This window comes from Varanus komodoensis, unplaced genomic scaffold, assembly GCF_004798865.1.
Source record: "Varanus komodoensis strain SLA01 unplaced genomic scaffold, ASM479886v1 scaffold76, whole genome shotgun sequence".
Taxonomy (NCBI): Eukaryota; Metazoa; Chordata; class Lepidosauria; order Squamata; family Varanidae; genus Varanus; species Varanus komodoensis.
In genome coordinates this window covers 2,522,369-2,545,098 of record NW_025336429.1, presented here as the reverse complement: position 1 = coordinate 2,545,098, position 22,730 = coordinate 2,522,369, and the positions used below count along the sequence as shown (strand labels likewise).

Genomic DNA, 22,730 nt, shown 5'->3' with positions numbered 1-22,730 from the left:
GGACGATGGGCGTTGTAGTCCAACGCCTCCAGAAGGCGCCAGGGAAAGCTGAGGCACCTCCTTTCTTTCTTTGGTAGTTGGAAGCCCATGGCGCCCCGCAGAGCTTACTTCGGAGTAAAGGGGCTCGGGGATCAGAGGGAAGGTCCCAGGTGTGGGGGGCAGGGGCGAAGAAGAGACCCCCGAATATTTCCCCCGGCAGTGCAGAAAAGGCTTCCGCGACATCTCAAGCGGCCCAGCCCTCCGCCTGTTGCGCGCACTCCGAGCCGCTCGCCCGGCCGGGATTCACGGGTTCTTCTCCCCGCGCTCCCACCCCGCAGACCCGGCAGCCATCCCACCATAGAGATAGAAAACAAGGAGGCCTTGCAGCGCAGCCCTTGCTTCCGGCTTCCATGCAGAGGCTTCGACAGGTGAGGCAAAAAGAGAGTGCGAGTAGGTGGAGGGGCACGGTGCGGCCTTTTGCCGTCCCCCAGTCACCAGAGCAAAGGTGGCGACCCCGTGGCCTTCCTGGTGCTGTGGGGCTACAACTCCACCACGGCTGACCGTAGACCGTGCTGGCTGGGGTCGATGGGCACTGAAGTCCGGCAAGAGGCGCCACGGATTCTCCCCTCCTGCTCTGATGGGCGTGTTTCTTTGCATAGGTTCCTCATACCTCTTGCACTTCCAATTAATTCATCCTCCTTTTTTCCTCGGTCTCCCACAACCTGGTGTCTTCCATGCCTTGGACCCCTGCTTCCAGTACTCTAGAGCGCTGGGGCTGATGGGAGTTAGAATCCACTGTTCTCTGACTGCTTTGCCGTGGAGTTCCCTATTCCCTTGGTACATCCAATACCTTCAACTGGACGCTTATTCGGGTAATAGGGCTTCGTGGAGTAACGAAGCAAGATGGTCCCCAGCCCCGAGGAGCTTACAATGCTGCAACTGTACTATGAAAGCAAGGGCGACACGCATCTCCTATTCTGTGTCCCGACTGACCTCGCCCTAGCTCGGCCTTAAATCGACGTTCCACAACCTGGTGCCCTCTGCAGGCGTAAGACTACAACTCAGCATGAACTCATAGGAGTTGGTAATGGGAGTTATAGTTCGGGAGGCACCAGGTTGGGCAACGCTGCCTTGCGGCCTATGCCAGCTGTCCACGTTAACTAAGAAAATGCCACTACGTTTGAATGCGGTTTACTCCTAGGTAAACCTACGCAGAGTCTGGCTAAAGGCTCATTTCTCAGATCATCCCCTCTGCCCCAGCTGCTGGCGCCCGGAAAAGAGAAAAGTGTAGAGTAAGCAAACAAACTGAATGCAATCTAGAGCTATACAGGAAAAAGAAATGCGACTTGATTAATGCAAGCGAGCTACACTGCGCGCTCACCCCTTCCTCCCTTTTTAGATCCTCCTTTATTTAGGGTGGTGGTGGTGTGGTGGTGGTGGTAGAGTGGACTAAACCACTTCGAAATACCGGGGGGACCTTTTCTCAAGTATTCCATTTCTTTTCCCTTTTAAAGGAAGCATCCTGCAGATAGAAAAAATAGTACAGCAAGGATTATGCTGAGCTCGATTTTTGTTTCCCTGCTGTGCGGGCTTTTTTCTATACGTAACGAGCTCTGTTGTTTTGCATAACAGCACCCCCCTCAAAATGGTTTGTCCTGCCTGCCTATCAGGCAGGACAGACCATTGTACCGCCTTATTCGGGGGGTGGGGAAGACATAGAGATAGGCAGATTAGATAGAGAGGGAGAGGTTGAGAAGAGCGAGGCCTAATTCAGATTTAGCCTGGATGTTTTTTTGATACGTCGGAAACCAACAGGAGCATCGAATACAGAGACGTTTCTTGAGGGTAGGCGTTGTAAAAAAAAAAAAAATGGGAAAAGCGTGCTTATCGTGTGAATGTGGCTTCTTGCGGATCGTCCATCTGCAAAAAAGAAGCCGGGGAGGAGAAGGGCGAAAAGGGGAAAGGAAAGAGAAACGGGGCTTGGGGTGGGTTTGCTTGCAAAGAAGCCGCTGCGCGGAGCGCCGAGGGGTCGCGAGTTTCCCGGGTCCAGACACGAGCTGGCGCGCGCGCGTGTGTATGCGTGTGTTTGTGGGCGAGGGGGAAACACGCGTTCCAAACGTAGACTTATAAAAAAGGCTAGACTGAGAGCTCCCATTGTCTGCAGTGGACACTTCGCAGTCGCTTTGGGGAGCCATTTTGTTCCCTCCTTCGCTAGCGCGGAAGTCGGAGGTTGAGAAAAGCGGCGGGGAAACGCAGGAAAATTAAGGATTTTCAGCGAGGTGTGGTTGGGTGGAAGCAAAAGAGAAAAAAGGGGGCAGAAGAAGGAACAAAACCAAGTGTTCTGCATGTTCCTAACTCTGGTTCTATTCCCTATGGGATGTGCTCCTGATTTATGGATTTTTAAAAGAATGCCTAGATCATGAAAAAGCAAATTCCGAATTTTTTTGCTGTCTGCCAGCCATGCAGACTGTGGCTGAAAACGGATGGTTTATGAAAGCCCTGCGATGTAATATAATTTTAATTTATTTAGGCTGCAATCCACAGCACGCTTATCTACAAGTAAGTGACATTGAACATTGTAGGACTTACTTTTGAGTAAATACGCATAGGATTGCGTTGTTAATGCATATCTATACCGCTTGTCGTATAGAAAAAATATTCCCAAAAGTGCAATCGTACGCACATTCCTTTGGAGTAAGCGCCACTGAAATTAACGGATGTATTTCTGAGTAGACGGGCGTAGGATTCGTGATACAGGCTGGAAGTGGGGCGGAGATTAACTGCGTTACACCAACCCTGCAATGCAGGCTGGTGCTGTTACACTTTTTTTCAAGGCGTGGTGGTGGAGTCAAACTGCAGCTGAGAAAATGGCACACAACAACCCTGCAGTATAGCTCACAAGTGAAATGACTGGCGGGGCTGAAGCTCGGAAAGTGATTTATGCTAGCTGTGCAGTGGAATCCACTGTTGTCTCCCTCTTACTGCTGCGGAGTGTGTGTTAACTGTCAATGTCCACCCTCCTCTTTTATATTTATATTTATATAAATATATAATAATATATTATATATATATATATATATATATGCGCGCTATTTAAAGGAAAAGCTTATCTCAGAAGCTGGTAGCTCTATAGTTGATCACTCGAGTAGCTTTGCTTAAGGGGACAGTTCACCCTTTTCTTGTTGGGGTGGGGGGTATTTTTGCAATCAAAATCCCAACACACGCTTACTTTCCTACCCTCAGGAGTCCTCTATTTCTTGGGAGGAGGAGGAGGGTTTTAATTAATTAATAAAATAAAATAAAACAAAACTGGGGAAAGAGTAATCACCGCCTTCCTCAGCAGTATTTCTGCCCTTTACTTATGCTGTGTACACTGCATTTCCCCCTCACACTTTAAACAGGAGTGAGTTTTGACAATGCTTTGGTTTTTTACGGATCTCCCCACCCCCAAAGGGTCACATTCCGCTGCTGGATGCCTTGGATGTCTTTGCAGCAGTCCCTTCTCGACTAAATACCCCGTGGGTTCCAGCCAAGGCCAGTCCATTCACATGGCCCTGACCCCAACTTATCCGGTGTTCAAATGGTGCAAGGTCCATGGGCTTTTACCCCAGCCAAACCTAATTCAGGAATCCCAAGCCACATTGGAAGCGTGCATCAGTCTAGCCTTTTGCATCTATGGCTCCAGTCGTTTCTGTTTTACCCGGCACGGACCCCCTTCACACACGGTTTGCCTTTGTGCCCCCGGGGAATTGCCTGCTCTGGTCTTTCTCCTGGGCAGAAGTCAGTCCGCTGAATTTAAAAAACAGCAGGACAGCCGCCTGGAGTCACCATGCCATGAGGTTGCCCCTTTCTTTACTAGACCTCCATTGCATTCACACATGCCAGCCTCCCCCAACCTGGTGCCCTCCCTCCAAATGTGTTGGACTACAACTCCCATCACTCCCAGCAGATGAGAGTTGGAGTTCGACACAACTCTGAAGGGACCAAGTTGGGAGAGGCAAACATACCGTTAGATTCCTAACTATTGAGAGAGCCAGTGTGGAGTGGTGATTCAAAGGCTGGACTGGGGACCCGGGAGATCTTGCTCTTGACCTGATCTTGAGCTTGGCCTAGCCTACCTCACAGGGTTGTTGTGAAGATCAAATGGGGTTATGTGAACTGCCTTGGGTTCCTCACAAGAGGAAGAAAGGTGGGCTATAACTGCAGTATAGTAATACTATTACTACTACTACTAATAATAGTACTTAGCTCGGATCCATCGGATTGTATTACCAAACAGCAGACAGCATGATATATGAGTTTAGTTTATCCTGGCATTTCTCATCTAGTCCAAGATAACTTCTCTCCCTGGTTTTTAGCTGGAGAGAAGCTTTTACAAGGATGCCCCCTGGGGCTGTCCCTCAGGTCATTCTGTCTCCTGCAAAGGAAGTCAAGCCCTGGTTGTACTGTCTATGGTGTCTGTCACCACCTGGTAAACTGGCTAGGTTGGCCGGATGCAGAAGGGCAGGCTGGGCTGAGCAGAGCGGGTTCACTAAGGCTGCCTAGGGAGTAGGTGGAAGAGAGGGGCGAGCTGAACCAGGAAGCTCAGTCTTTGAGACAGGAGGCTGAGACTTGTGAGTCACAGCTGATCTCAGCTGGCACAGATGTGGTTTTCTGTGCACAGGTTTGCAACAGCCTGAATTCAGGGCCTGTTGGCTCCAATCCTGCATCTGTAAAACAGGGATGAGAATAACAACCTACCTCGCAAGGTTATTGTGAGGTTTGCCGTGACCACGGAGCAATTTCCCACTGGATGGGACTCCCAAGCCTGCTGCTGGCTGGGGAATGCTGGGTATTGTATCATTGACTTATACAGTATAATTATATCCCACCTTTTTTCTGCAAGGAACTCAAGGAAGCTTGTATAATTCTCCTCTTCCTCTCTGTGTTATCCTTACAACAACCCTGTGAGGTAGGCGAGACTGAGAATCAGTGGCTGGCCCAAAGTTACCTAGTGAGCTTCACAGTTGCAAGGGGAAGAGTAGACCCTGATCTCACATGGCACACAGTCCAGTATTCATATCCCTGTACCCTACTGGATCTTTTGAACTTCCTTCTGTTTAGGGTGTGATCCCAGGCATGCTTAATGGTGCAGCCAGCTCAGGCTGGAAGAGCAATGCAAACTCTTTTGTCCTTTGAAAAATTTCCCTCTGCGCTCCTCTGGTGGAGTTAAACTTGAGGGCTTCAGAAAGGAACGAAGCATCCCGTCCGCTTCTCCTCCGTCCTTTGCTTCCCAAATGGTGCAACCCTTTTTCTTTGCTTCGGAAGCCAGGATACCAGTCCCAGAAGTGAAGCCGTTGGGGAGCTTTCTATGGCGGCTAGGAGGGGCGGATGTGAACAGTCAAACCAAGATTCGCCCCTTGGGTCCGCAGCTTGCAGGTGACAATTTGCAGTATCCTGTGAGCCCAAGACAATGTCTAGAAGTCCTAGGATTACACCCTGTGCAATATAAAAGTATTGCAAATAGTATAATGTAACCGGCATAAATATATATATATATATATATATATATATATCCCCCCAGTTGTGCACAGGGTGGAATGATGCCTTGTATGTTTAAAGCCTCCTTTGTTTTCTTTTCCAGGGCCAAGTCACAAGGCATCGCTTCTTTCCTTTGTCTAGAGGGATGAGTCTACCAAGCCCATGTTCCCAAGATGATGTCTAAGAAGCAACGATGTGAACCGCCAGAGTCCTAGAGGGGCATGTGCCGAGCTCTATCTCAGTGGGACATTCCCATCTGAAAACACCACCCGATCCGATGTGCAGTGATCTTTGGCCAGGAACCAGTGTGTGCTGGGCAGAATAAGAGTTTCCATTTTTTAGGACGCGTGCTGCTTTTCTACCTGTGTCCTCTCAGGAGCAGGGGCTGAATGTAAGAGGCGTGCATAGAGCAAGAAGTGCACATTGGTCCTCCGCAGAAGGAATCTACATCTGAACATGGCAAGCTGTTGCTCGGTAACCAACTGCAAAAACCGCCGTTGGCATGGTACTCGTGTCACCTTTCACAGGTAGGCTGATTCGAGGGCTCTGAGGCCGCTTTCTAGGAGTGGAAGATGCTGAAGGAAAGCGGGCGAGGCCAGAAGCAAAATGGACCCAAACATTAAATTCGGGACTCTACAACATTTAAATTCAAGAACTGACTGCCCTGTTTGTAGCTTAAAGCTCTCACTGCCAGGAGCAAAACTTTGGGAGAGTCACTTCGGCCTTTTCAAGTGGGGGAAAAACTTTTGCAAAATTGGGGATTAGTTAAAGGACCTTTGGTTGGGAGAGAGGGGCAGGCCCAGAGAAAGTGGGCATGGCCCAGTTTGGCACTCCCCACTCCTTTTTAACAAGTGCAGCTTGGACTGAGGGAACATTCCCACCTCTTCCTGTGCACCTTGTGAGGCCAGCTCCCCATTTCCCTTTTTCCAGTTGGTGCTATTAGCTCCCCGTACCTCCTTGAAAGATGTGGGCGGGCTCAATGTCCAGATTGTGCATGTGGTTTGTGGCCATGTAGCCGTGCTTTTTTTATTTCTTTTATTTCTTTTTCGATTTATATCCTGCCTTTTTCGTACAAAGGGCTCAAGGCAGCTTACATCATTCTCCTCCTCCATCTTATCCCCACAACAACAACCCTGTGAGGTAGGTTGGGCTGAGAGTCTGTGATGGGCCCAAAGTCACCCAGTTGGCTCCATGGCTGAGCCGGGACTCGAACCCGGATCGCCTGAGCCCCAGTCCCATGCTCTTAACCACTGCACCACACTGGCTCTCTTTCAATGTACATGTGTTTATATGCCTGTATTTCTAAGCTGTTTTGCTTCCCTACTGATAGGTATCCAACAGCCTGCAGGTGTTGTTAAAGAGAATAAGAAGTGGGGTTGCAGTGAGAAAATGTTGCAGCGCAAAGTGCTATTCTACGCCTTTCCTCTTCCCTGCATGGGTTTCTTTCTCCCCTTCAACACCACATCAGCCGGTTGTATTCACTGAGCATGCTCTGTCCTGGCAGATTTTCTCCCTGCCCCGTTCTTCCATATTTTGTGCCCAGTCCTACTTTTGCTAAAATTCTGGATTTCTCCATTGATATCTGTAGGCAGCTTTCTTTATTATTATTATTTTTATTATTATTATTAGAACATTTCTATGCCGCCCCTTGCCGAAGCCTCGGGGCAGCTTACAACACAATAAAATACAATACAATATAAAAATAACAATATAAAATTAAAATTAATAATATAAAATAAATAATCTAAACGATATAAAAGAAGTTATAAAAGAAAAGTTAGAAAAGAAAAGAAAAAAAAAGGAAAGAAGTCGCCCAGAGCCATTTTAAAGTAGCTTCTCAGAACCTGCAAATGACCTATCTAGACCATAAGGTTATTTCTTCCCCTTTAAAAAATCCACATGTGTTTTCTCCCTTCCTTGGCGGTCACTTCATTCCATGCTCTCTCGCACCCAGTTGCTGCTTTCTCCACAAAGCTTCCTCCCCTACCTGGTCAATTCATGCCCTAGTGGGGCTGTTTTGGATGATACTTATTTAAACGTCATTTTAATTGTCGTTTTAAACGTCATTTTAATACTTATTTAAACGTCATTTTAATTGTTAATATTATTTGCTTATTTTATCTGGCCAGGGCGACTTATTTTATATTGTTAATTTGTTGTATATCTGAATGTTTTATATTTTAATTTTATGTTGTGAGCCGCCCCGAGGCTTCGGCGAATGGGGCGGCATAGAAATGTTTTAAATAAATACATACATACATACATACTGCTCTTAGCCCTCCCCCTTTTTAGCAACTTCAGAACTTAAAGTTTTCCCACATCTGGTGAGATAGCTTTCTTGGCTATCTCACTGAGCATGGGAAGTCTTGGATTGGAAACAGGAAATGACGGTGCATTAGTTCAATGTGACCATATTTGGTACAGCGTAGACAGTACCAATAGCTCAAAAAAGGCACTGCGGAGTTGGAAAAGGGCAAAGATAAGCAATCCAGGCAATGCGACACCTTTCCCATGACAATAAGTCTAAAGCAAATGTGCTTCTTTCAGAGCTCAGAGTGAATTACATTTTAGCAAATCTCGCAGGGATTGCATTCCGGTGGAGTAAAAGATCAAAAAAACCCGCCTGTGTTTCTCAGCAACATAGTTACCCTACCTCAGATACTGGATGCAGCATATATCCATGAGAACTAGCAGCTTTTCCAATGTTGACAGCATGAGAAAAGCCGTGCTCCTGACCTGACCAAAGGCTTACCTAGGCTGTCAGTGAGAGTCCGTGCAAAACTCATTAATCACCAGAGTGCAACAGCACTGTCCTTCCCACATTCCCCAGCAGCTAGAGCACATAGGCATGCTGGCCCCGATCCTGAGGGTGGCATAGAGCCTTATTTATTTATTTTATTAAAACATTTTTATGCCGCCCCATTCGCCGAAGCCTCGGGGCGGCTTACAACAATAAGTTAAAAAATAATTCTAATATTAAATTAAAAAAATATAAACATTAAATTAAAAATACAAAAATACCTATATAAAATAAGCCGCCCTGGCCAGATAAAATCCAATAATATTAACAGTTAAAATGCCGCTTAAATAAAAAGGTCTTCGCCTGGCACTGAAAAACAACGATGGCGCCAGGCGGACCTCTCTGGGGAGCGCATTCCATAGATTGGGCGCCACCGCAGAGAAAGCCCTCCTCCGAGTACCTACCCTCCTAATTTCTTTCATGGAGGGTTCCCGGAGAAGGGCCTCTCCCGCCGATCTCAAGGGGTGGGCGGGCGGGCATATATGGATGTAAGCGCTCCTTCAGGTAACCAGGTCCCAAGCCGTTTAGGGCTTTATAGGTCATCACCAACACCTTGAATTGGGCCCAGACTTCAATGGGAAGCCAGTGAAGCTGACGGAGGACTGGAGTCATGTGAACATAACGTCCAGTCCCCGTCAGCAGCCTGGCAGCTCTATTTTAAATCAATTGAAGTATCCGGACCGTCTTCAAGGGTAGCCCCACGTAGAGCACGTTACAGAAGTCAAGACGGGAAGTCACCAGCGCATGTGTCACTGTCGCGGGGCAGTCGTACTCCAGGTAGGGGCGCAGCTGATGGATCAGCCGAAGTAGCCATTGAGAGCCTTCTCCTCCATGAACGTGTTCGATCCTCTTTTAAACCCATCAAAACTGGGAGCTGTCATTACACATTGTGCAACCAAATTTCATAATTCAACTTCGCTGGGTGGAATATATCGGCAGCAGATTCCAAATGGGAAAAATAAAGTAGCTCCTCACCCAGCACATAGGTATTGTGTTATTATTATATTGTTATTATTTATTTCATTTATACCACCCCATAGATGAAGCTTTCTGAGCTGGTTCCTAATGCAAGTAATCTGCAGACACCAGTTTCTGGCATTCTTCAATAGATTAAAAAAGGGATTTAGATAAAATCATGAAGGAGAAGGGAAGGCATATTCACTGTTGGAAGCCGTGATATCAAAACAGAAACTCTCAAGATACTAATATATATTAATACTGATATCAATATTGTTTGTCCAAGTGCCAGTTCTAATGTAGGTGAAATGGTACCCCTGACAAGAGGAAAACATTGGGGGAATCCTGAAGTTTAGAAAATTCTTCCTGGAGACACATAATTGGCCACTCATGGAGGGCAAGGTGCTGAAATTGCATCCAATTTGTCTATATCAAGAAGGAAACATTTTTGTAACTGATTGTACATTATCCTGTTTTGTCCTTTTTCTTGGAACAAAATTGCTGCAGGTTTCCTCTTACAAAGGAAGAACAGTTAAAAAAATGGCTCGCGAACATCGGACGCAAGAATTTTACCCCTTCCTACAATGATGTTGTGTGTTCAGACCATTTCAGAAAGACGGATTTTTGGGGGAATGTGGCTTCTGGACGAAGAGATCTAAAACCTGGAGCAGTTCCAACTGTGTTTAGAGTACTGGGTCGACCGAAGAAGGTACGTGTGGCTGTGGTTAATTTACATGGGAATGGGCTGAAGCTAACTGGCTTGTTTAAAAACTCCTGGAAAGGCCAAAGGGTTGGTTATCAGTCAACGGGAAGAAGAAAACCAATTGTCATTCATTGATGGAATATGCTTTTTAAAATAAGGAAATAAACAGGGTTCCGGGCACTCCATTTCCATCCTTCCTCCTTAGAGTCATAAAGGAGGTGGTGGAAGAACTCTCAGAACGGCGGTCAGACTTGTTTCAAGTTCTCCACCACCTGAGCTCTGGCCATCTTTTCGGCGCCAGGCGAAGACCTTTTTATTCAAACGTCATTTTAACTGTTAATAGTATTTATTTATTTTATTCTTTGGCCAGGGCAACTTATTTTATATTGTTAACTTATTTTATATTGTTAATTTGTATTATTTTAATTGATTTGTGTTGTGATACACCCCGAGGCTTCAGCGAATGGGGCGGCATAGAAATTTTCTAAATAAATAAATAAATCTCCCCTCTAGCTTCATCACCCTCAGCTCTGGTGTATACCAAGGAGCCAGCCGGCTTTGCCCAAGGGACGAGGGTGCTTGGGGGTGATTGTATCAGCTGCCTGGGACATCTCCGTATTCCACAGAGCAACCTGGGCTTTGACAGGAACACTTACCATGCCAGTTGAAAAACCCCCCAGAGCTTTCTGGACTCCATCCAGATCCATCTGCCTCTGGGAACGAACCATCGTAATAGGTCCCCCACCCTTGCAGAGGGGAAAAGGAGCCAAAGGTTTGAACATCAGGAGGAAGTGATCTGACCATGACAAAGGGGTAGATTTTAACCCCCCAATTTTCAGATCACCATCTTCCTGCCCAGTCATAAACATTGGGTCCAGAGCGTGACCTGGTGACATGTCAAGACAGCCCCATGGTTGTCCTAGCTGTATATAACTTGTATCTACTGTGTAATCTTGGTCTTCTGCAAGTTTAGACAGAAAGACCGCTCAGCTCCCAGCATGCTCCAGCCCAGATGGTTGGGGAATGCTGGGAGCTGTAGGTTTTCCTTCCCCCTAAACTTGCAAAGGCTTGTACGTTTAAGTAATCAAAGTCCTCCATTTCAGCTTGGAGCAAATAGCTTACAATAAGGATCTGAACACTGGTAATCTGCTGACTCTGAATACCGTGGAATCAGCAATTCCAAAGAAGGAATTGTTCTTGGTTTTCCTTCTACAGGGTGCTAGGAAGCGAATTGCTAAGAAGAGGCGAGCCCTTGTGCGGCGCAAGTTACCAGATCCTGAACCGAGCAATCCAACAGAGATCAGCGATAGCAGTGTGGATGCAGAAGCATCCTCCTCCAAGAGTGACATTGTAACTTTGGAGCATTCCTACTCAGCGCCACCAAGCCCAGGTAAAGGTAGCAATTCAGCAGTCAGTCTATTAAATTCCTGTGACAAACAGGGATGTGTGAGGACTCTGTTTTGGGGGTAGGAGTCCATGAGATTCCTCAGCTTGGCTCCCCGGGCTCTGCCCTACTTTCTCGCTTCCCCAAGTCTGCCTTACATGACATGTTTGTGTACAAGGAAACAAGGAAGGAAATCCAAGCAGAGTTCAGCTTCTGCTTATGTGAATTTGTGCAAAAAATTGTTCTTTGCATATTTTGCACAAAGAATCACGTACTTTGCGTAACTTGTGCCAAGAATTATCTACTTTGCATACTTGGCACAAGAAATTTGCTAGCATCCCCGAGCATCCACAGTGTTGATCTCAGCTTGGTTTACTTCCTGGTCAGGGCCATGTGTGGGAAAGAATTCCAGCAAGCACAAGAGAGCTGGATTCTGGCCTGATCTTCACATCACTCATGACAAATAACATGACAGAAATCAGTCATTACAAATCAGAAAGCAATCAGAAAGGGGTGTGGGGAGGTAAATATGCCCCCTGACTGCTCCACCAGGGGTGAGCAAGAAGCTTGCAGAGCAGGTGTCTAGCAAAATCAGATGAGAAATGGGAAGCAAACCTGGAATTTTGCTGATGCTGGGATGAGTGGATGCTTTTCCTGGTATTGGCCGGATCCCCTTTATCTGTGCCGAGGGGAGTCAGGAAATCCCATGCTTCTCTTCAGCAGAGTGAAAACGGGTCAAGGATGAAGGCAGGTAGGGTTCACAGCCACCTCACCTGGCCTTTGCAGCAACAATCCTCCCCCATTCTATTTGGACAGGCCTTTAGCCTACGAACTGACTTTTACTCATGCTTATTTTATGTTTAGCTGCTACTTTTTAATGCTTTATCGGCCTTGCTTTCTATGCTTGTTAACTTTGCTTTATTTATTTATTTATTTATTTATTTATTTATTTATTTATTTATTTATGCACGTATTTATATACTGCCTATAACTGCCCAAAGGCCTTGTTGTTTAGATGGATTTTTATTATTTCTGCCAACTCCCTGAGCACCATTTGATAGAACGGGGGGATACAATATTTCACAGACAACACGCATCTCTTCTTTTGTCCTTCATTTCCTACAGCCTCTTCCACTCTGGATCGTCGCATGGTTTCCACACGGGACCAAGGGGCAGGAGACTCCCAGCCGAGAAAAAGCCCTCGTCTCCTCCAGCTTAGAAACAGAATGAGCAGGGAAAGAGCAAGGCAAAATGCCCCGGGAGAGGCCATGATCATCTCAGACGTACAGCGGCAGCATTTCCGGGATTACTGCTACCAGGAGACTGAGGGCCCCCGCGCGGTTTGCAGCCAGCTCTGGGACCTCTGCCGTCACTGGCTGCAGCCAGATAGGCACACCAAGCTGCAGATGCTGGAGCTGGTGATCATGGAGCAGTTCCTGGCCATCCTGCCCCAGGAAATGCAGGACTACGTCAAGGAATCGGGACCAGTGAACTGTGATGAAGCGGTGGGCCTGGCGGAGGAATTTTTAGAGAATCAGCGAAAGGAAGAGGTAGGAACATTCCCCTCCTGGTAATTCCAGTGCTTTGAAAAATGAATGCAAAGATATCTTAATTATATAATCATTTATCTAATTTATGTTTATTATTTATTTAGAAACATTTGTTGAGAGGGCAGGAAGGGGGGCATTTAGGCCATCGATCCGACCCCCTTATGCAGTGCAGGATTCCATTTTGAAGCATCCCTTGAAGATGGTTCCCTAGTCTCGCGCTTGATTACCTCCGATGGAGAGGTCGTCACCTCCACTGTCTGATGGCAGCTTGCCTAACCTTAATGTTTCCTTGGTCCCTGGTAGCTGTCACAATTTTTAATTTGAATTAAAAGCTGAAGGACACACTTTTTTAACTGATAAAAGTTTATTTATTTATTTAAAGTTTGTATATGCCATCCAATGCTAAAGTCTCTGGATGGCTTACAAAAAACAAAACAACCACATACAACAAACAACATACAACACACTGCATCTGATAAATAATGATAAAATCAATGATGAAACCAATTAACTGTTCAAATATTGGGAAAATAACAAGGTCTAGTTGGATTGATTAGTAATCCTATGCAACTTTAGACAGGAAAAGAACCTATGACTTGTTGCCTTTTATTGTCTAAACTTGCATAGAATTGTGTCCTAATTAATTCAGCTTACTGTTGTTGTAGCTATCAGAGCGATACTGTGTAAGGGTAAGAAATATCTTTATTCAGAGGGGTCCATAGGAGGGATGTGTGAGGAATCTGTTTGCAGGCTTTGGAGAGGCCCTGAATTTGAGTTCCTGGTGAGCCTCCCCCCCCAGTGTTTTATGGGGTGCTTGCCAGGATTCACACCCCATATGCCCTCTTCTGTACCGCTTGCAGCAGCTCTTGGAGCCGCGGAGAATGCTGTGCGGGCTTCCTCTTGGCTCGGTTTGCTTTGCAAGACCAGACTAAGCACGAGAAGACATTTGCAAATGCTGGAGGGATGGATTCTAATAGGGTTTGTCCCAACCATAGGTCACTTCCGAAGCATTTATTTATTGGTTTATTTATTAATTAAAAGCTTTAATATGCTGTCCTATTATATAACAATCTCAGGACAGCTGAAATCTCAGAATTGCTGATAGGAGCAAGGAGTCAAGGCCAAACCAATTCAGTTGGAACCGCACTGTGTATTTTCCAATAAAGGGAAGCAATTCTACTTCAGACATAACAAGCAGCAAAATTTTACTTCTTTACTCTTTAAAACTCTTTTTAAATAAAGCATTTTTTTCCCACTGCTGAAACCAGAAAGACTCCCAGATTTCCATGCAGCCAGTTAAATAAGGCAGGTTTACAATCTAAAGGGATGCAACACCCAAATTAAGGGGGATAGAGAAGAAAGAGGAAAAATCATAAACCATCTTTCAGATGTTGCAGCATTGTGTGCTCTTGTTCAGAGTTCCAGTTGTCTGGCAACACCTGTAAGAGAAGTTTGACAATGGAACAAATTTCTTAGAAGGAAATTTGCCTACAAGGCCCCTTCTAGCTCTGTGATTCCACTAAGGTGGGGTGCCATGATTCTGGTCCCTTTGTCTCTCCTCTTTCAGGAAGCACCAGCTGATTTCTCAGTAGTGAAGGTTTCTTTAGGCACGCAGATAATCAAGGAGGAAGAAAATGGCACGTTGTTGAGTAAGTATCTATTCTGCCTGCATTGTGGGATACTTCCATCTCTTGGCTGAAATTTTGCAAGCTGCTAGTCCTTGGTGAGGAAGATACCTGTCTCTAGAATCTGTCAATGTGCGATCGCTCCCTCCCTCCCTCCCTCCCTCCTTCTCTCTCTCTCTCTCTCTCTCTCTCTCTCTCTCTCTCTCTCTCTCTCTCTCTCTCTCACACACACACACACACACACACACACACACACACACACACACAGAGCATTTAAGATCTAGTACTTTCCTCCTTTCTTCCCATGGTCTCTTAATTATAGCCGTCCTTTCTGGAAAGGAAATTGCATCCTTTCAGGTTCCTATTTTTTTCCTTTATCCTCCAGAAGATGGGACTATGAAAGAGAACCAGGTGGAGAGCGTTGAAAATGAAGGAGTATGCCAGGAAAATATTTCCTCTGTGATTGAGGTTGCAGAAAGTGAGTATCCACAGCTTCAAACTCTTTGGAGAAAGGTTAAGATTAAAAAAGCCTTTTTTTAATGGCTATTTTTTAAAAAATGGCTGAATGATCCTATGCATGCAAGAGATTAAAAAGTGTTTTTTAATGGCTAAGGGCACAACCCTATGTATGTTTAGAGAGAAAACAGTCTTACAACTCCCAGTGTACTGTCAGACTTTTTGGACTAAACTTACATAGGGTCTTGCTCTGAGGGACGAAAAAGGCCTTGGCAGAAAAGAAAAAAGAACAAAAGGCCCTAATCATAAGCTATCTTTATCAACTGTACTATTCAAGGGTAACCTCAAAGGCAGTTTTTTCCCAGTTTGTTAGAACAGCAAAGAAGATAACGTGTTAGAAAGCGAAAAATACAGCTGCAGTCCCGAAGCGACTTACTTCAGAGTAAGACTCACTGGATTCAGTGGGACTTGATTCTGAGTAGGCACATACTGGATCACAGTGTTGCTGAAGCCGTTTGAGCACATCCAGAAGCGCTAAGCCTGGATCTAGTGCTAAGACTGGGGTATGTGCTCTGGTTTTATTGGGCATGGCTTCACTGAGGGGGATTTTGTGTATTAAAAAGATGATGTCAGAGAAAAACCCCATCAGGAAATGGGTTTGGAGGCAGCGGTCAAAATACTGCTCTGTCCAATGAAGATACTTCGGTCTGGGCCTTGTCTGCCAAGCTGAAGCCATCTTGGTCTGGAAGGGACGAGGGGACAACCAAAGCAAGGCCGGATTGTACCTCAGGAGAAGGCAATGGAAGAGCCACAAAAGTTGCCCTGAGGGGGATTTATTTTGCATTTACTTTAATACTATTTAGAGAAAACAACTTGTGTTGCATTTGAGAGGTGAAAAGAGCTGCTCCTGAGTGTGACATAAAAAGAGTGGGCCAAATAAATCCCTCGGGCACATTTTTTTACCTCAGCCCAGAGCCGGCTGTGAGGCCTTAGGAGGCCATTTGTAGTGAGGAAGACGCATTTATTTTATTATATTTACATCCTGGCTTTTTTCTTCATGGAATCCAAGGCAGCTTACGTAATCCTCCCATTCCTCTTTATTTTATCCTGTGAGGTAAATGCAGCTCAGTGACTTTGTCAGAGTCTCCATGGCCAGGTGGGGACTAGAACCCGGATCGCCTGAGCCCCCTTAATTAATCATTATGCCACACTGGAATACAGATGAACACAACTGCAGCTCCTTCTGGGCCCATCCAAAATCTGGGAAATATTCATGGCTTAAAGCATAAAGGGCAACAGGATCAACATGAAATTTTTTTCTTCCTAACACCCATTTTCCCTCAACACAGATTCCCCTAGAGAGGGGCAAGCAGCTGACTAATAGCTGCACCCTTGAAATAATAATGTATGAGGCAGCAGAACTACTTTTCCCCACCATGGTAAATTTGTTTTGGGGCACTTTGGTGTAGTAGTTACAGATCTGAACTAGGCCTGGCTTTAAATCCCACAAAGGCCCCTGGGCCACCTTGAGCCAGTCGCTTTCTCCCAGGCTGGCCTACTCCACCAGGTTGTTGTGCGAGCTTCGTATGGGGAGTGGGGAGAGGCCCACATAGGCCCCCCGGATTTCCTTGGAGGCAAAAAAGCAAAACGGAGGCTCAGTTTCTCTCTTGTCTCTTCGGTAATTCTAGCAAGTGAGGTCTGGGAAGGCAACGATGACAGACGGCCTTGTGCAACATGGACGGATGGGGATGAAGTTGCTCGGGGGGATTCTGGGAATTCAGACGGCCACAAAGTGGCCAAGAAGAGGAGGAAGGAAATGACAGGTGGGCATGTGTGGAAGGATTATTTTATCACCAGGGGCTTTTGCACCCTTGAAGGGCAATTTCCTTCAAGGTTTTGTTGCTCAGGAGGTTTTGTTGTCTCTCTTGTCCACCTCGTATCCTCTCATGTGGATTGTGTACCTCATGGGTGTTTCCTACACATACGTTCCTTAGCCTGAGCGTGGTGTTTATATTTATTTCTTTCATTTATGCCCCAGTAGGATGTTGGATTAGATGAGCCTTTGGCCTGATCCAGCCAGACTCTTCACATGCTCTCATCTGCCAGTTGTGGAAGACTGCGCTGACTTTTAAACCAGGATTAGATCTCTCTCAATGAGTCAGCTTCTGTGAACCCAATTTATTTTAGCTGATTGCTTAAGTCTACCTGAACGTTGTATATTATTTATTTATTTATTAATAATAATTATATTTCTATACCACCCGCAGCCGAAGCTAACCTGTATTTACAACAGGATATAAAAACAATAAAATACAGTACAGAAAACAGTTTAGAAATATTTTAAAAATAATTGTTAAGCTATTTAAAATTAAAATACAATGATAAAACAACAACAACAACAATACAATACTTTGATGGGGCATGTATCATTTGCATGCTGCCTTAATAATCCCCATCTGGCATCTGTGTTGCTGCCTTTGCAGATAGTTTTTTGTTAGTTTTTTTAACAGCCTTTTCAGTGAAATCTTATGTCAGTTTAGGCAGAGAAAAGGCCTATAATTCCCAGCATGTCCTGCCTAGGATTAAGCCCTTTAGACTGGATTATGTTGAATGATCATTTATAAAGTGCCTAAAATTATTAAACCTCGAGCAGTATCTAGAAATCCCTTATTAATTTATCTGTTTTTTATTCACTTCCAATGTACTGTGGAGAATTTTGGGCAGCCTGTTTGATGAAGAGAACTTACCTTCTGCCAATGGTGTACCCATAAGAATCCATGAGAAGTATAAAGAACCATGGTTTTCTGTGTGCATTTCCATTCTGGAAGCCCAGCTTTCCAGGCAAATTTTCTTGTCTTCATTAAACAGGCTACTCTTAGAATCCCCACACTGAATCAAGAGTTACATATTTAAACCACCCACTGATGAACTGATTTTGAGAAAGATTCTGGATTGCGCTGAAATGGACAGATTGACTTTGTCTCTGAAGGAGAAAGAGGATACAGTAGACTCCCAACTATCCGGCCTAATGTGGAGGAAGGGCAGGCCGGATAGGCCGGAGTTCTATAAATGCTCACTTCCTACCCCACCCATACCATTAAAAACACCCTTTTTATACCAAAACCTGCTCTTATTCATATTTTCTGACCTTTTAGTACAGGCCAGTACTTTATAAATGTTAGTTATGTACTGTATGTTTTAAACATTTATTAACAGAAAAAGGAAGTCCAAGGATAAAAATATTGTACACATTTTAAGATAAATTTTATAATGTCTAACTTAATTGCAGGAAACATAAAATCATGTACACTGTACAGTATGAATACATACACTTTTAAAATAAACAAAATATTAACATAAAATGTGGGCTTAATTCTTACAAAAATTATTTAAACTTATTTTACTGTTCATTGATAGTTATTTTTTAACTAGGCCGGATAGTACAGAGGCCGGATAGTCACAAGCCAGATAGTCGAGAGTGTACTGTACATAATTCTATCAAACTTGGAACTCTTTTTATCATTGGCTAGAGAAATGGGACTATGCGTGGATATGAATATATTTACGGATTGCTATTTAAAAAAATGGGGGGCTGACCCATCAGGTCTGATGGTTCTGATGATTGATTTTTTTTTAGTTTCTTTTTTTTTGTTGGTTTGTTTGTTTGTTTGTAGAAAATAATAATAAAATCTAAAAAAAAGAGTTACATATTTAAATCTATATCTGTGACTGAATGATTAAATTAATAAGAAACTTGCTAGAAACAAGTACATGGCTGGCAAACCTTTTCCTAAAGTTTTTTTTGTGTGAAGAATTTTAAGTATTTTGGCACCAGATTTCATGTTTTGTTTTATTTTTGAGCTTTTTACTACATCCAGCCCTACTAATAATTCTGTGTTTAATCAAGCAGGTATCAACCAAGTACAGGCCAATGATGACAATAGCTGTCCGGTGGAAAAACCAGAGCAAACAGGTGTTGATGGAGTATCCCTAAAAGGAGCTGAAGGGAATTGTTCTCAGGGTCTGAACCTGACTGAATCGGAGAAGTCTAATGATGGGGAGAAGCCATATGGATGCTCCAAATGTGAGCAAAGCTTCAGTAATAAATCACTCCTCCTAGAACACAGAAGATCTCATCCAGGAGACAACCGATACGGATGTTCCATGTGTGAAAAAAGGTTCAATAAGAAAGCCCGTCTTCTTGCTCATGAGAGGTCACATACAGGAGACAAACCCTACCAGTGCTCCGACTGTGGCAAGGCCTTTGGTCAGGAAGCATCACTCATTACCCACCAGAGGACCCACACAGGAGAAAAACCATATGAATGCCTCGAGTGTGGAAAAACATACCCATGGAAAACATCCCTGGCTGTGCATCAGAAAATCCATGCTGGAGAGACCTATTCATGCCCGGTGTGTGAGAAAAGTTTCAATCAGAAATCGTTACTACGGATACACAAGAGGATCCATACGGCTGAGAAACTATACAAATGTGCAGATTGTGACCAGAGCTTTACCCTTGAAAAATACCTTAATGCCCACAGGGTGAGGGCTCACACGAGAGAGAGGCCTCATGCATGTGCACACTGCAGCAAAACCTTCATTTTTAAATATTCTCTCATCGAGCATGAGAGGATGCACACCGATGAGAGACCCTATGAATGCTCGGACTGTGGAAAGCGCTACAACGGGAAAGCTGCCCTTGTTGTCCACAAAAACACCCATGCAGGAGAGAAACCGTACCTGTGTCCCGACTGTGGCAAGCGCTTCAAAACCAAATGTGCCTTAACTGGACATGAGAAACGCCACAGGGGAGAGAAACCACACAAGTGCTCGCACTGTGACAAAAGCTTCTACTGGAAACATCGCCTTGTTTTACATGAGAGAATCCACACAGGAGAGAGACCATACCAGTGCCCCGAATGTGGGAAAAGCTTCAGGTATAGAAACAACCTGACCAAACACAAAAAGAACACGCATGAGACAATCCGGACAGGAGACAGGACCTATCAGTGCTCCATCTGTGGCAAAAGTTTCCGTTGGAGAAGGAGTTTTATTTTGCACGAAAGAGCCCACACAGGAGAGAAACCATATAAATGCCTTGAATGTGGGAAAAGCTTCATGAGCCGGGTATCTCTTATTGTTCACAAGCGAATCCACACTGGGGAAAGACCCTTTCAGTGCCTTGAGTGTGGGAAAAGCTTTATTAAAAAACAAGCTCTCAGTAAACACAGAACAGTCCACACAGGGGAGAGGAGATATTTATGTACAGTGTGTGGAAGGAGATTCTCTAATAAGGGCAACTTGATCCGACACACAAAAATCCACACAGGAGAGAAACCGTATACCTGTGCCACATGTGGGAAAAGTTTCATTCAAAAAGTGTGTCTTATTGAACATGAGCCAACTCATAGCAAAGAGAAACCTTACATCTGCCCTGAGTGTGGTAAAAAATTCAAACGGAAACGAGGCTTCCTTTTGCATGTTCGAGCACACAGGGGAGAGAAAGCACTTAGCCCCTCCAAGAAAAGCATTAATGGGGGAGAACCCCTTACTCCAGATGCAAAGACCTCTGTGAAAGAGAAATGTCATCTGTGCCCGGACTGTGGCAAGAGCTTCCACTCAAAGTGTCACCTCATTATGCACCAGAGGACCCACACGGGAGAGAAGCCATACCAGTGCACAGAGTGTGGGAAAAGCTTCAGCCAACAGTCCTCCCTTAATACACACCAGAGAGTCCACACGGGAGAGAAGCCGTCATTATGTACGGAATGCGGCAAAAGCTTCCATAATAAAAGCAACCTGGCGAGACACCAGAGGATCCACACTGGGGAAAAACCGTTCACGTGCCCAGAGTGTGGAAAAAGTTTCAATCAGAAAGCCTCCCTGGAGGCCCACAAGGCAACCCACAGCAAAGAAAACCCCTTCTCCTGCCCAGACTGTGGGAAAACCTTCAAGCTGAAAGTGTCCCTCCTCATCCACCAGAGAACGCACACAGGAGAGAAACCCTATGAATGCTCTCAATGTGGGAAAAGATTTATTAGATGTTCGCAGCTTCGAAGGCACGAGAAGAGCCACACAGGTGAGACATTGCATGAGCAGATGAGGAAACAAGTTATGATTTCTCTTTCCAGATTTCCTGGAGTCTTTAGCAGCGTGTTAACTCTGTAAAAAAGAAGTCCTTTGAAACCAAGGGTACATTTTGTAGTGCAGAGATTGGGAGACCAAATCTGTCCCTCCGAGGGTCCAAATCTGCTTTCTGAGGTTCCCTAGAAGGGCAAGATGCCCTCCACTGAACACCCCCCCTTTCCTCCAACCAGCCATTGTTTGGTGGCTTTCTGACTTTTGTGCAGTTTGTTCCCCATCCAGAAAGGTTGAAACATTTCTCCTTAAACCTTAATGCTTGACAGTAAGCTAAAATGTTAAGTTAAAATACACTGATTTTTTGTTTATTTGTCCCTGGCCTTTTTGCCTTTGGTTCTGCCCAGCACTGAAATATGGCCTTAGACAGCTTCTCCAAAATGGAATTTGGTTTTTGGATTGAAAGCTCTTCTACACCCTAATCAAATGGGTAGCCATTTAAGTTTCATACTAACAGTAATTATAATCTAGGAATTTTTGAATTCATAACTTTATTCTATTGATACAAATACAGTTATTTTCCAAAAAATATATTACAGTATTTAAAAGCTACTAAAGTAATATTTCATAAGCATTTCTAGGTATGAGTGTTGCTGAGTCTGTTTTCCCATAGAGTCCCCTGAAATCCTTCTGCCACATGCAAGGAGATTCAATATAAGAAGCAATCATATTCCAAAATGAGATCATACTTATACAGCCTCTAAAATATCACTATATCTTTAATACTATCCATTGAGTCAGATACCAAATTAACTAACTAACTAACTGGGGCTTGCAACCTTCTAAAATAATCCTACGTTGTTTACATTTATTTCTCCCCTGCCCCTCCCCATCATTTAAACAATTATAACTCACTCTTCTCATTTTTAACAACTTCCCAAAGTATCAAATAAGATAGCATATTTAAAACAACAAACAGGAAACAGACAGTAATCAACGTAAAGTAAAATGTGGTTCCATTGTTGGACAAGGACTTAAAAGATGCAGGTTCAAATTCTTATACAGCCATGGATTTCAGCAGGCAACCTTGGCCTACTTGCTGTCTCTCAGTTTAAATTACTCCACAAAGTTCTTGTAACAATAAAAGATGAAGAATGGAAACTACCTTGAGCCCCTTGAAGGAAGGGCAGGATAAACGTGAAATATCCAATCAATAAAAATGTGGAAGGACTGAAGTTAGACAAGCAGGGACTGCAGCATGGCATTCATATGTTAACACAGCCTCTTTTAGTGCCTGACAGGTCACTTCTGATTTTTATTTTATGTTTACTAATATTTATTGTATTGTTCAATGTATAACAACATAACTGGGTAGCTGGCATATTACAATCCATTATTTCCAATACGTCCAGAGATGTTCTTAGTACTTTCTTAGAAGGATGATGGGACATGGTTGCAACCCAGCATTTCATTTTGAAGTATGCCCAAATTCCCCCAGAAGGGGAAAAAAGACAAGCTGAGGGTGCTAAAAAAGTATCCCGTGAGATAGAACATAACTTGGGGGACTGGAGGGGTGTGGTGAGAAACCTGATAAATCCTATTTCACTTAAATATCTGCCTCAAAAGTAACTGCTTTCATCTTGGTCTGCTAGACCAGGCAAAATCACACTGGAGT

The 22,730-nt window shown here is 44.5% G+C and overlaps 2 protein-coding genes across 12 annotated transcripts in view; one reads left to right on the top strand and one right to left on the bottom strand.

Moving 5' to 3' along the window:
* The window catches only part of LOC123035085 (zinc finger protein 585A-like), a 35,839-nt gene extending 33,238 nt beyond the window's left edge, over positions 1-2,601 (bottom strand). For 3 of the 4 annotated variants that reach the window (XM_044452935.1, XM_044452936.1, XM_044452937.1), the window contains exon 1: positions 2,569-2,601. In XM_044452935.1, the coding sequence (XP_044308870.1) occupies positions 2,569-2,586 (18 nt within the window). In that variant the 5' untranslated portion in view covers positions 2,587-2,601. Of the gene's footprint in view, positions 1-649; positions 1,033-2,568 lie in introns of those variants that run through there. The other variant, XM_044452938.1, reaches the window with a different exon arrangement.
* The window catches only part of LOC123035083 (zinc finger protein 585A-like), a 28,021-nt gene continuing 5,680 nt past the window's right edge, over positions 390-22,730 (top strand). The window contains exons 1-9 of one of the 8 annotated variants that reach the window (XM_044452929.1): positions 390-407; positions 5,603-6,026; positions 9,764-9,965; positions 11,175-11,355; positions 12,469-12,893; positions 14,461-14,542; positions 14,904-14,996; positions 16,663-16,797; positions 18,882-21,056. In XM_044452929.1, the coding sequence (XP_044308864.1) occupies positions 5,956-6,026; positions 9,764-9,965; positions 11,175-11,355; positions 12,469-12,893; positions 14,461-14,542; positions 14,904-14,996; positions 16,663-16,797; positions 18,882-21,056 (3,364 nt within the window). In that variant the 5' untranslated portion in view covers positions 390-407; positions 5,603-5,955. Of the gene's footprint in view, positions 408-1,681; positions 1,825-2,034; positions 2,539-5,602; positions 6,027-9,763; positions 9,966-11,174; positions 11,356-12,468; positions 12,894-14,460; positions 14,543-14,903; positions 14,997-16,662; positions 16,798-18,881; positions 21,057-22,730 lie in introns of those variants that run through there. The other 7 variants (XM_044452932.1, XM_044452931.1, XM_044452930.1 and 4 more) reach the window with 7 other exon arrangements.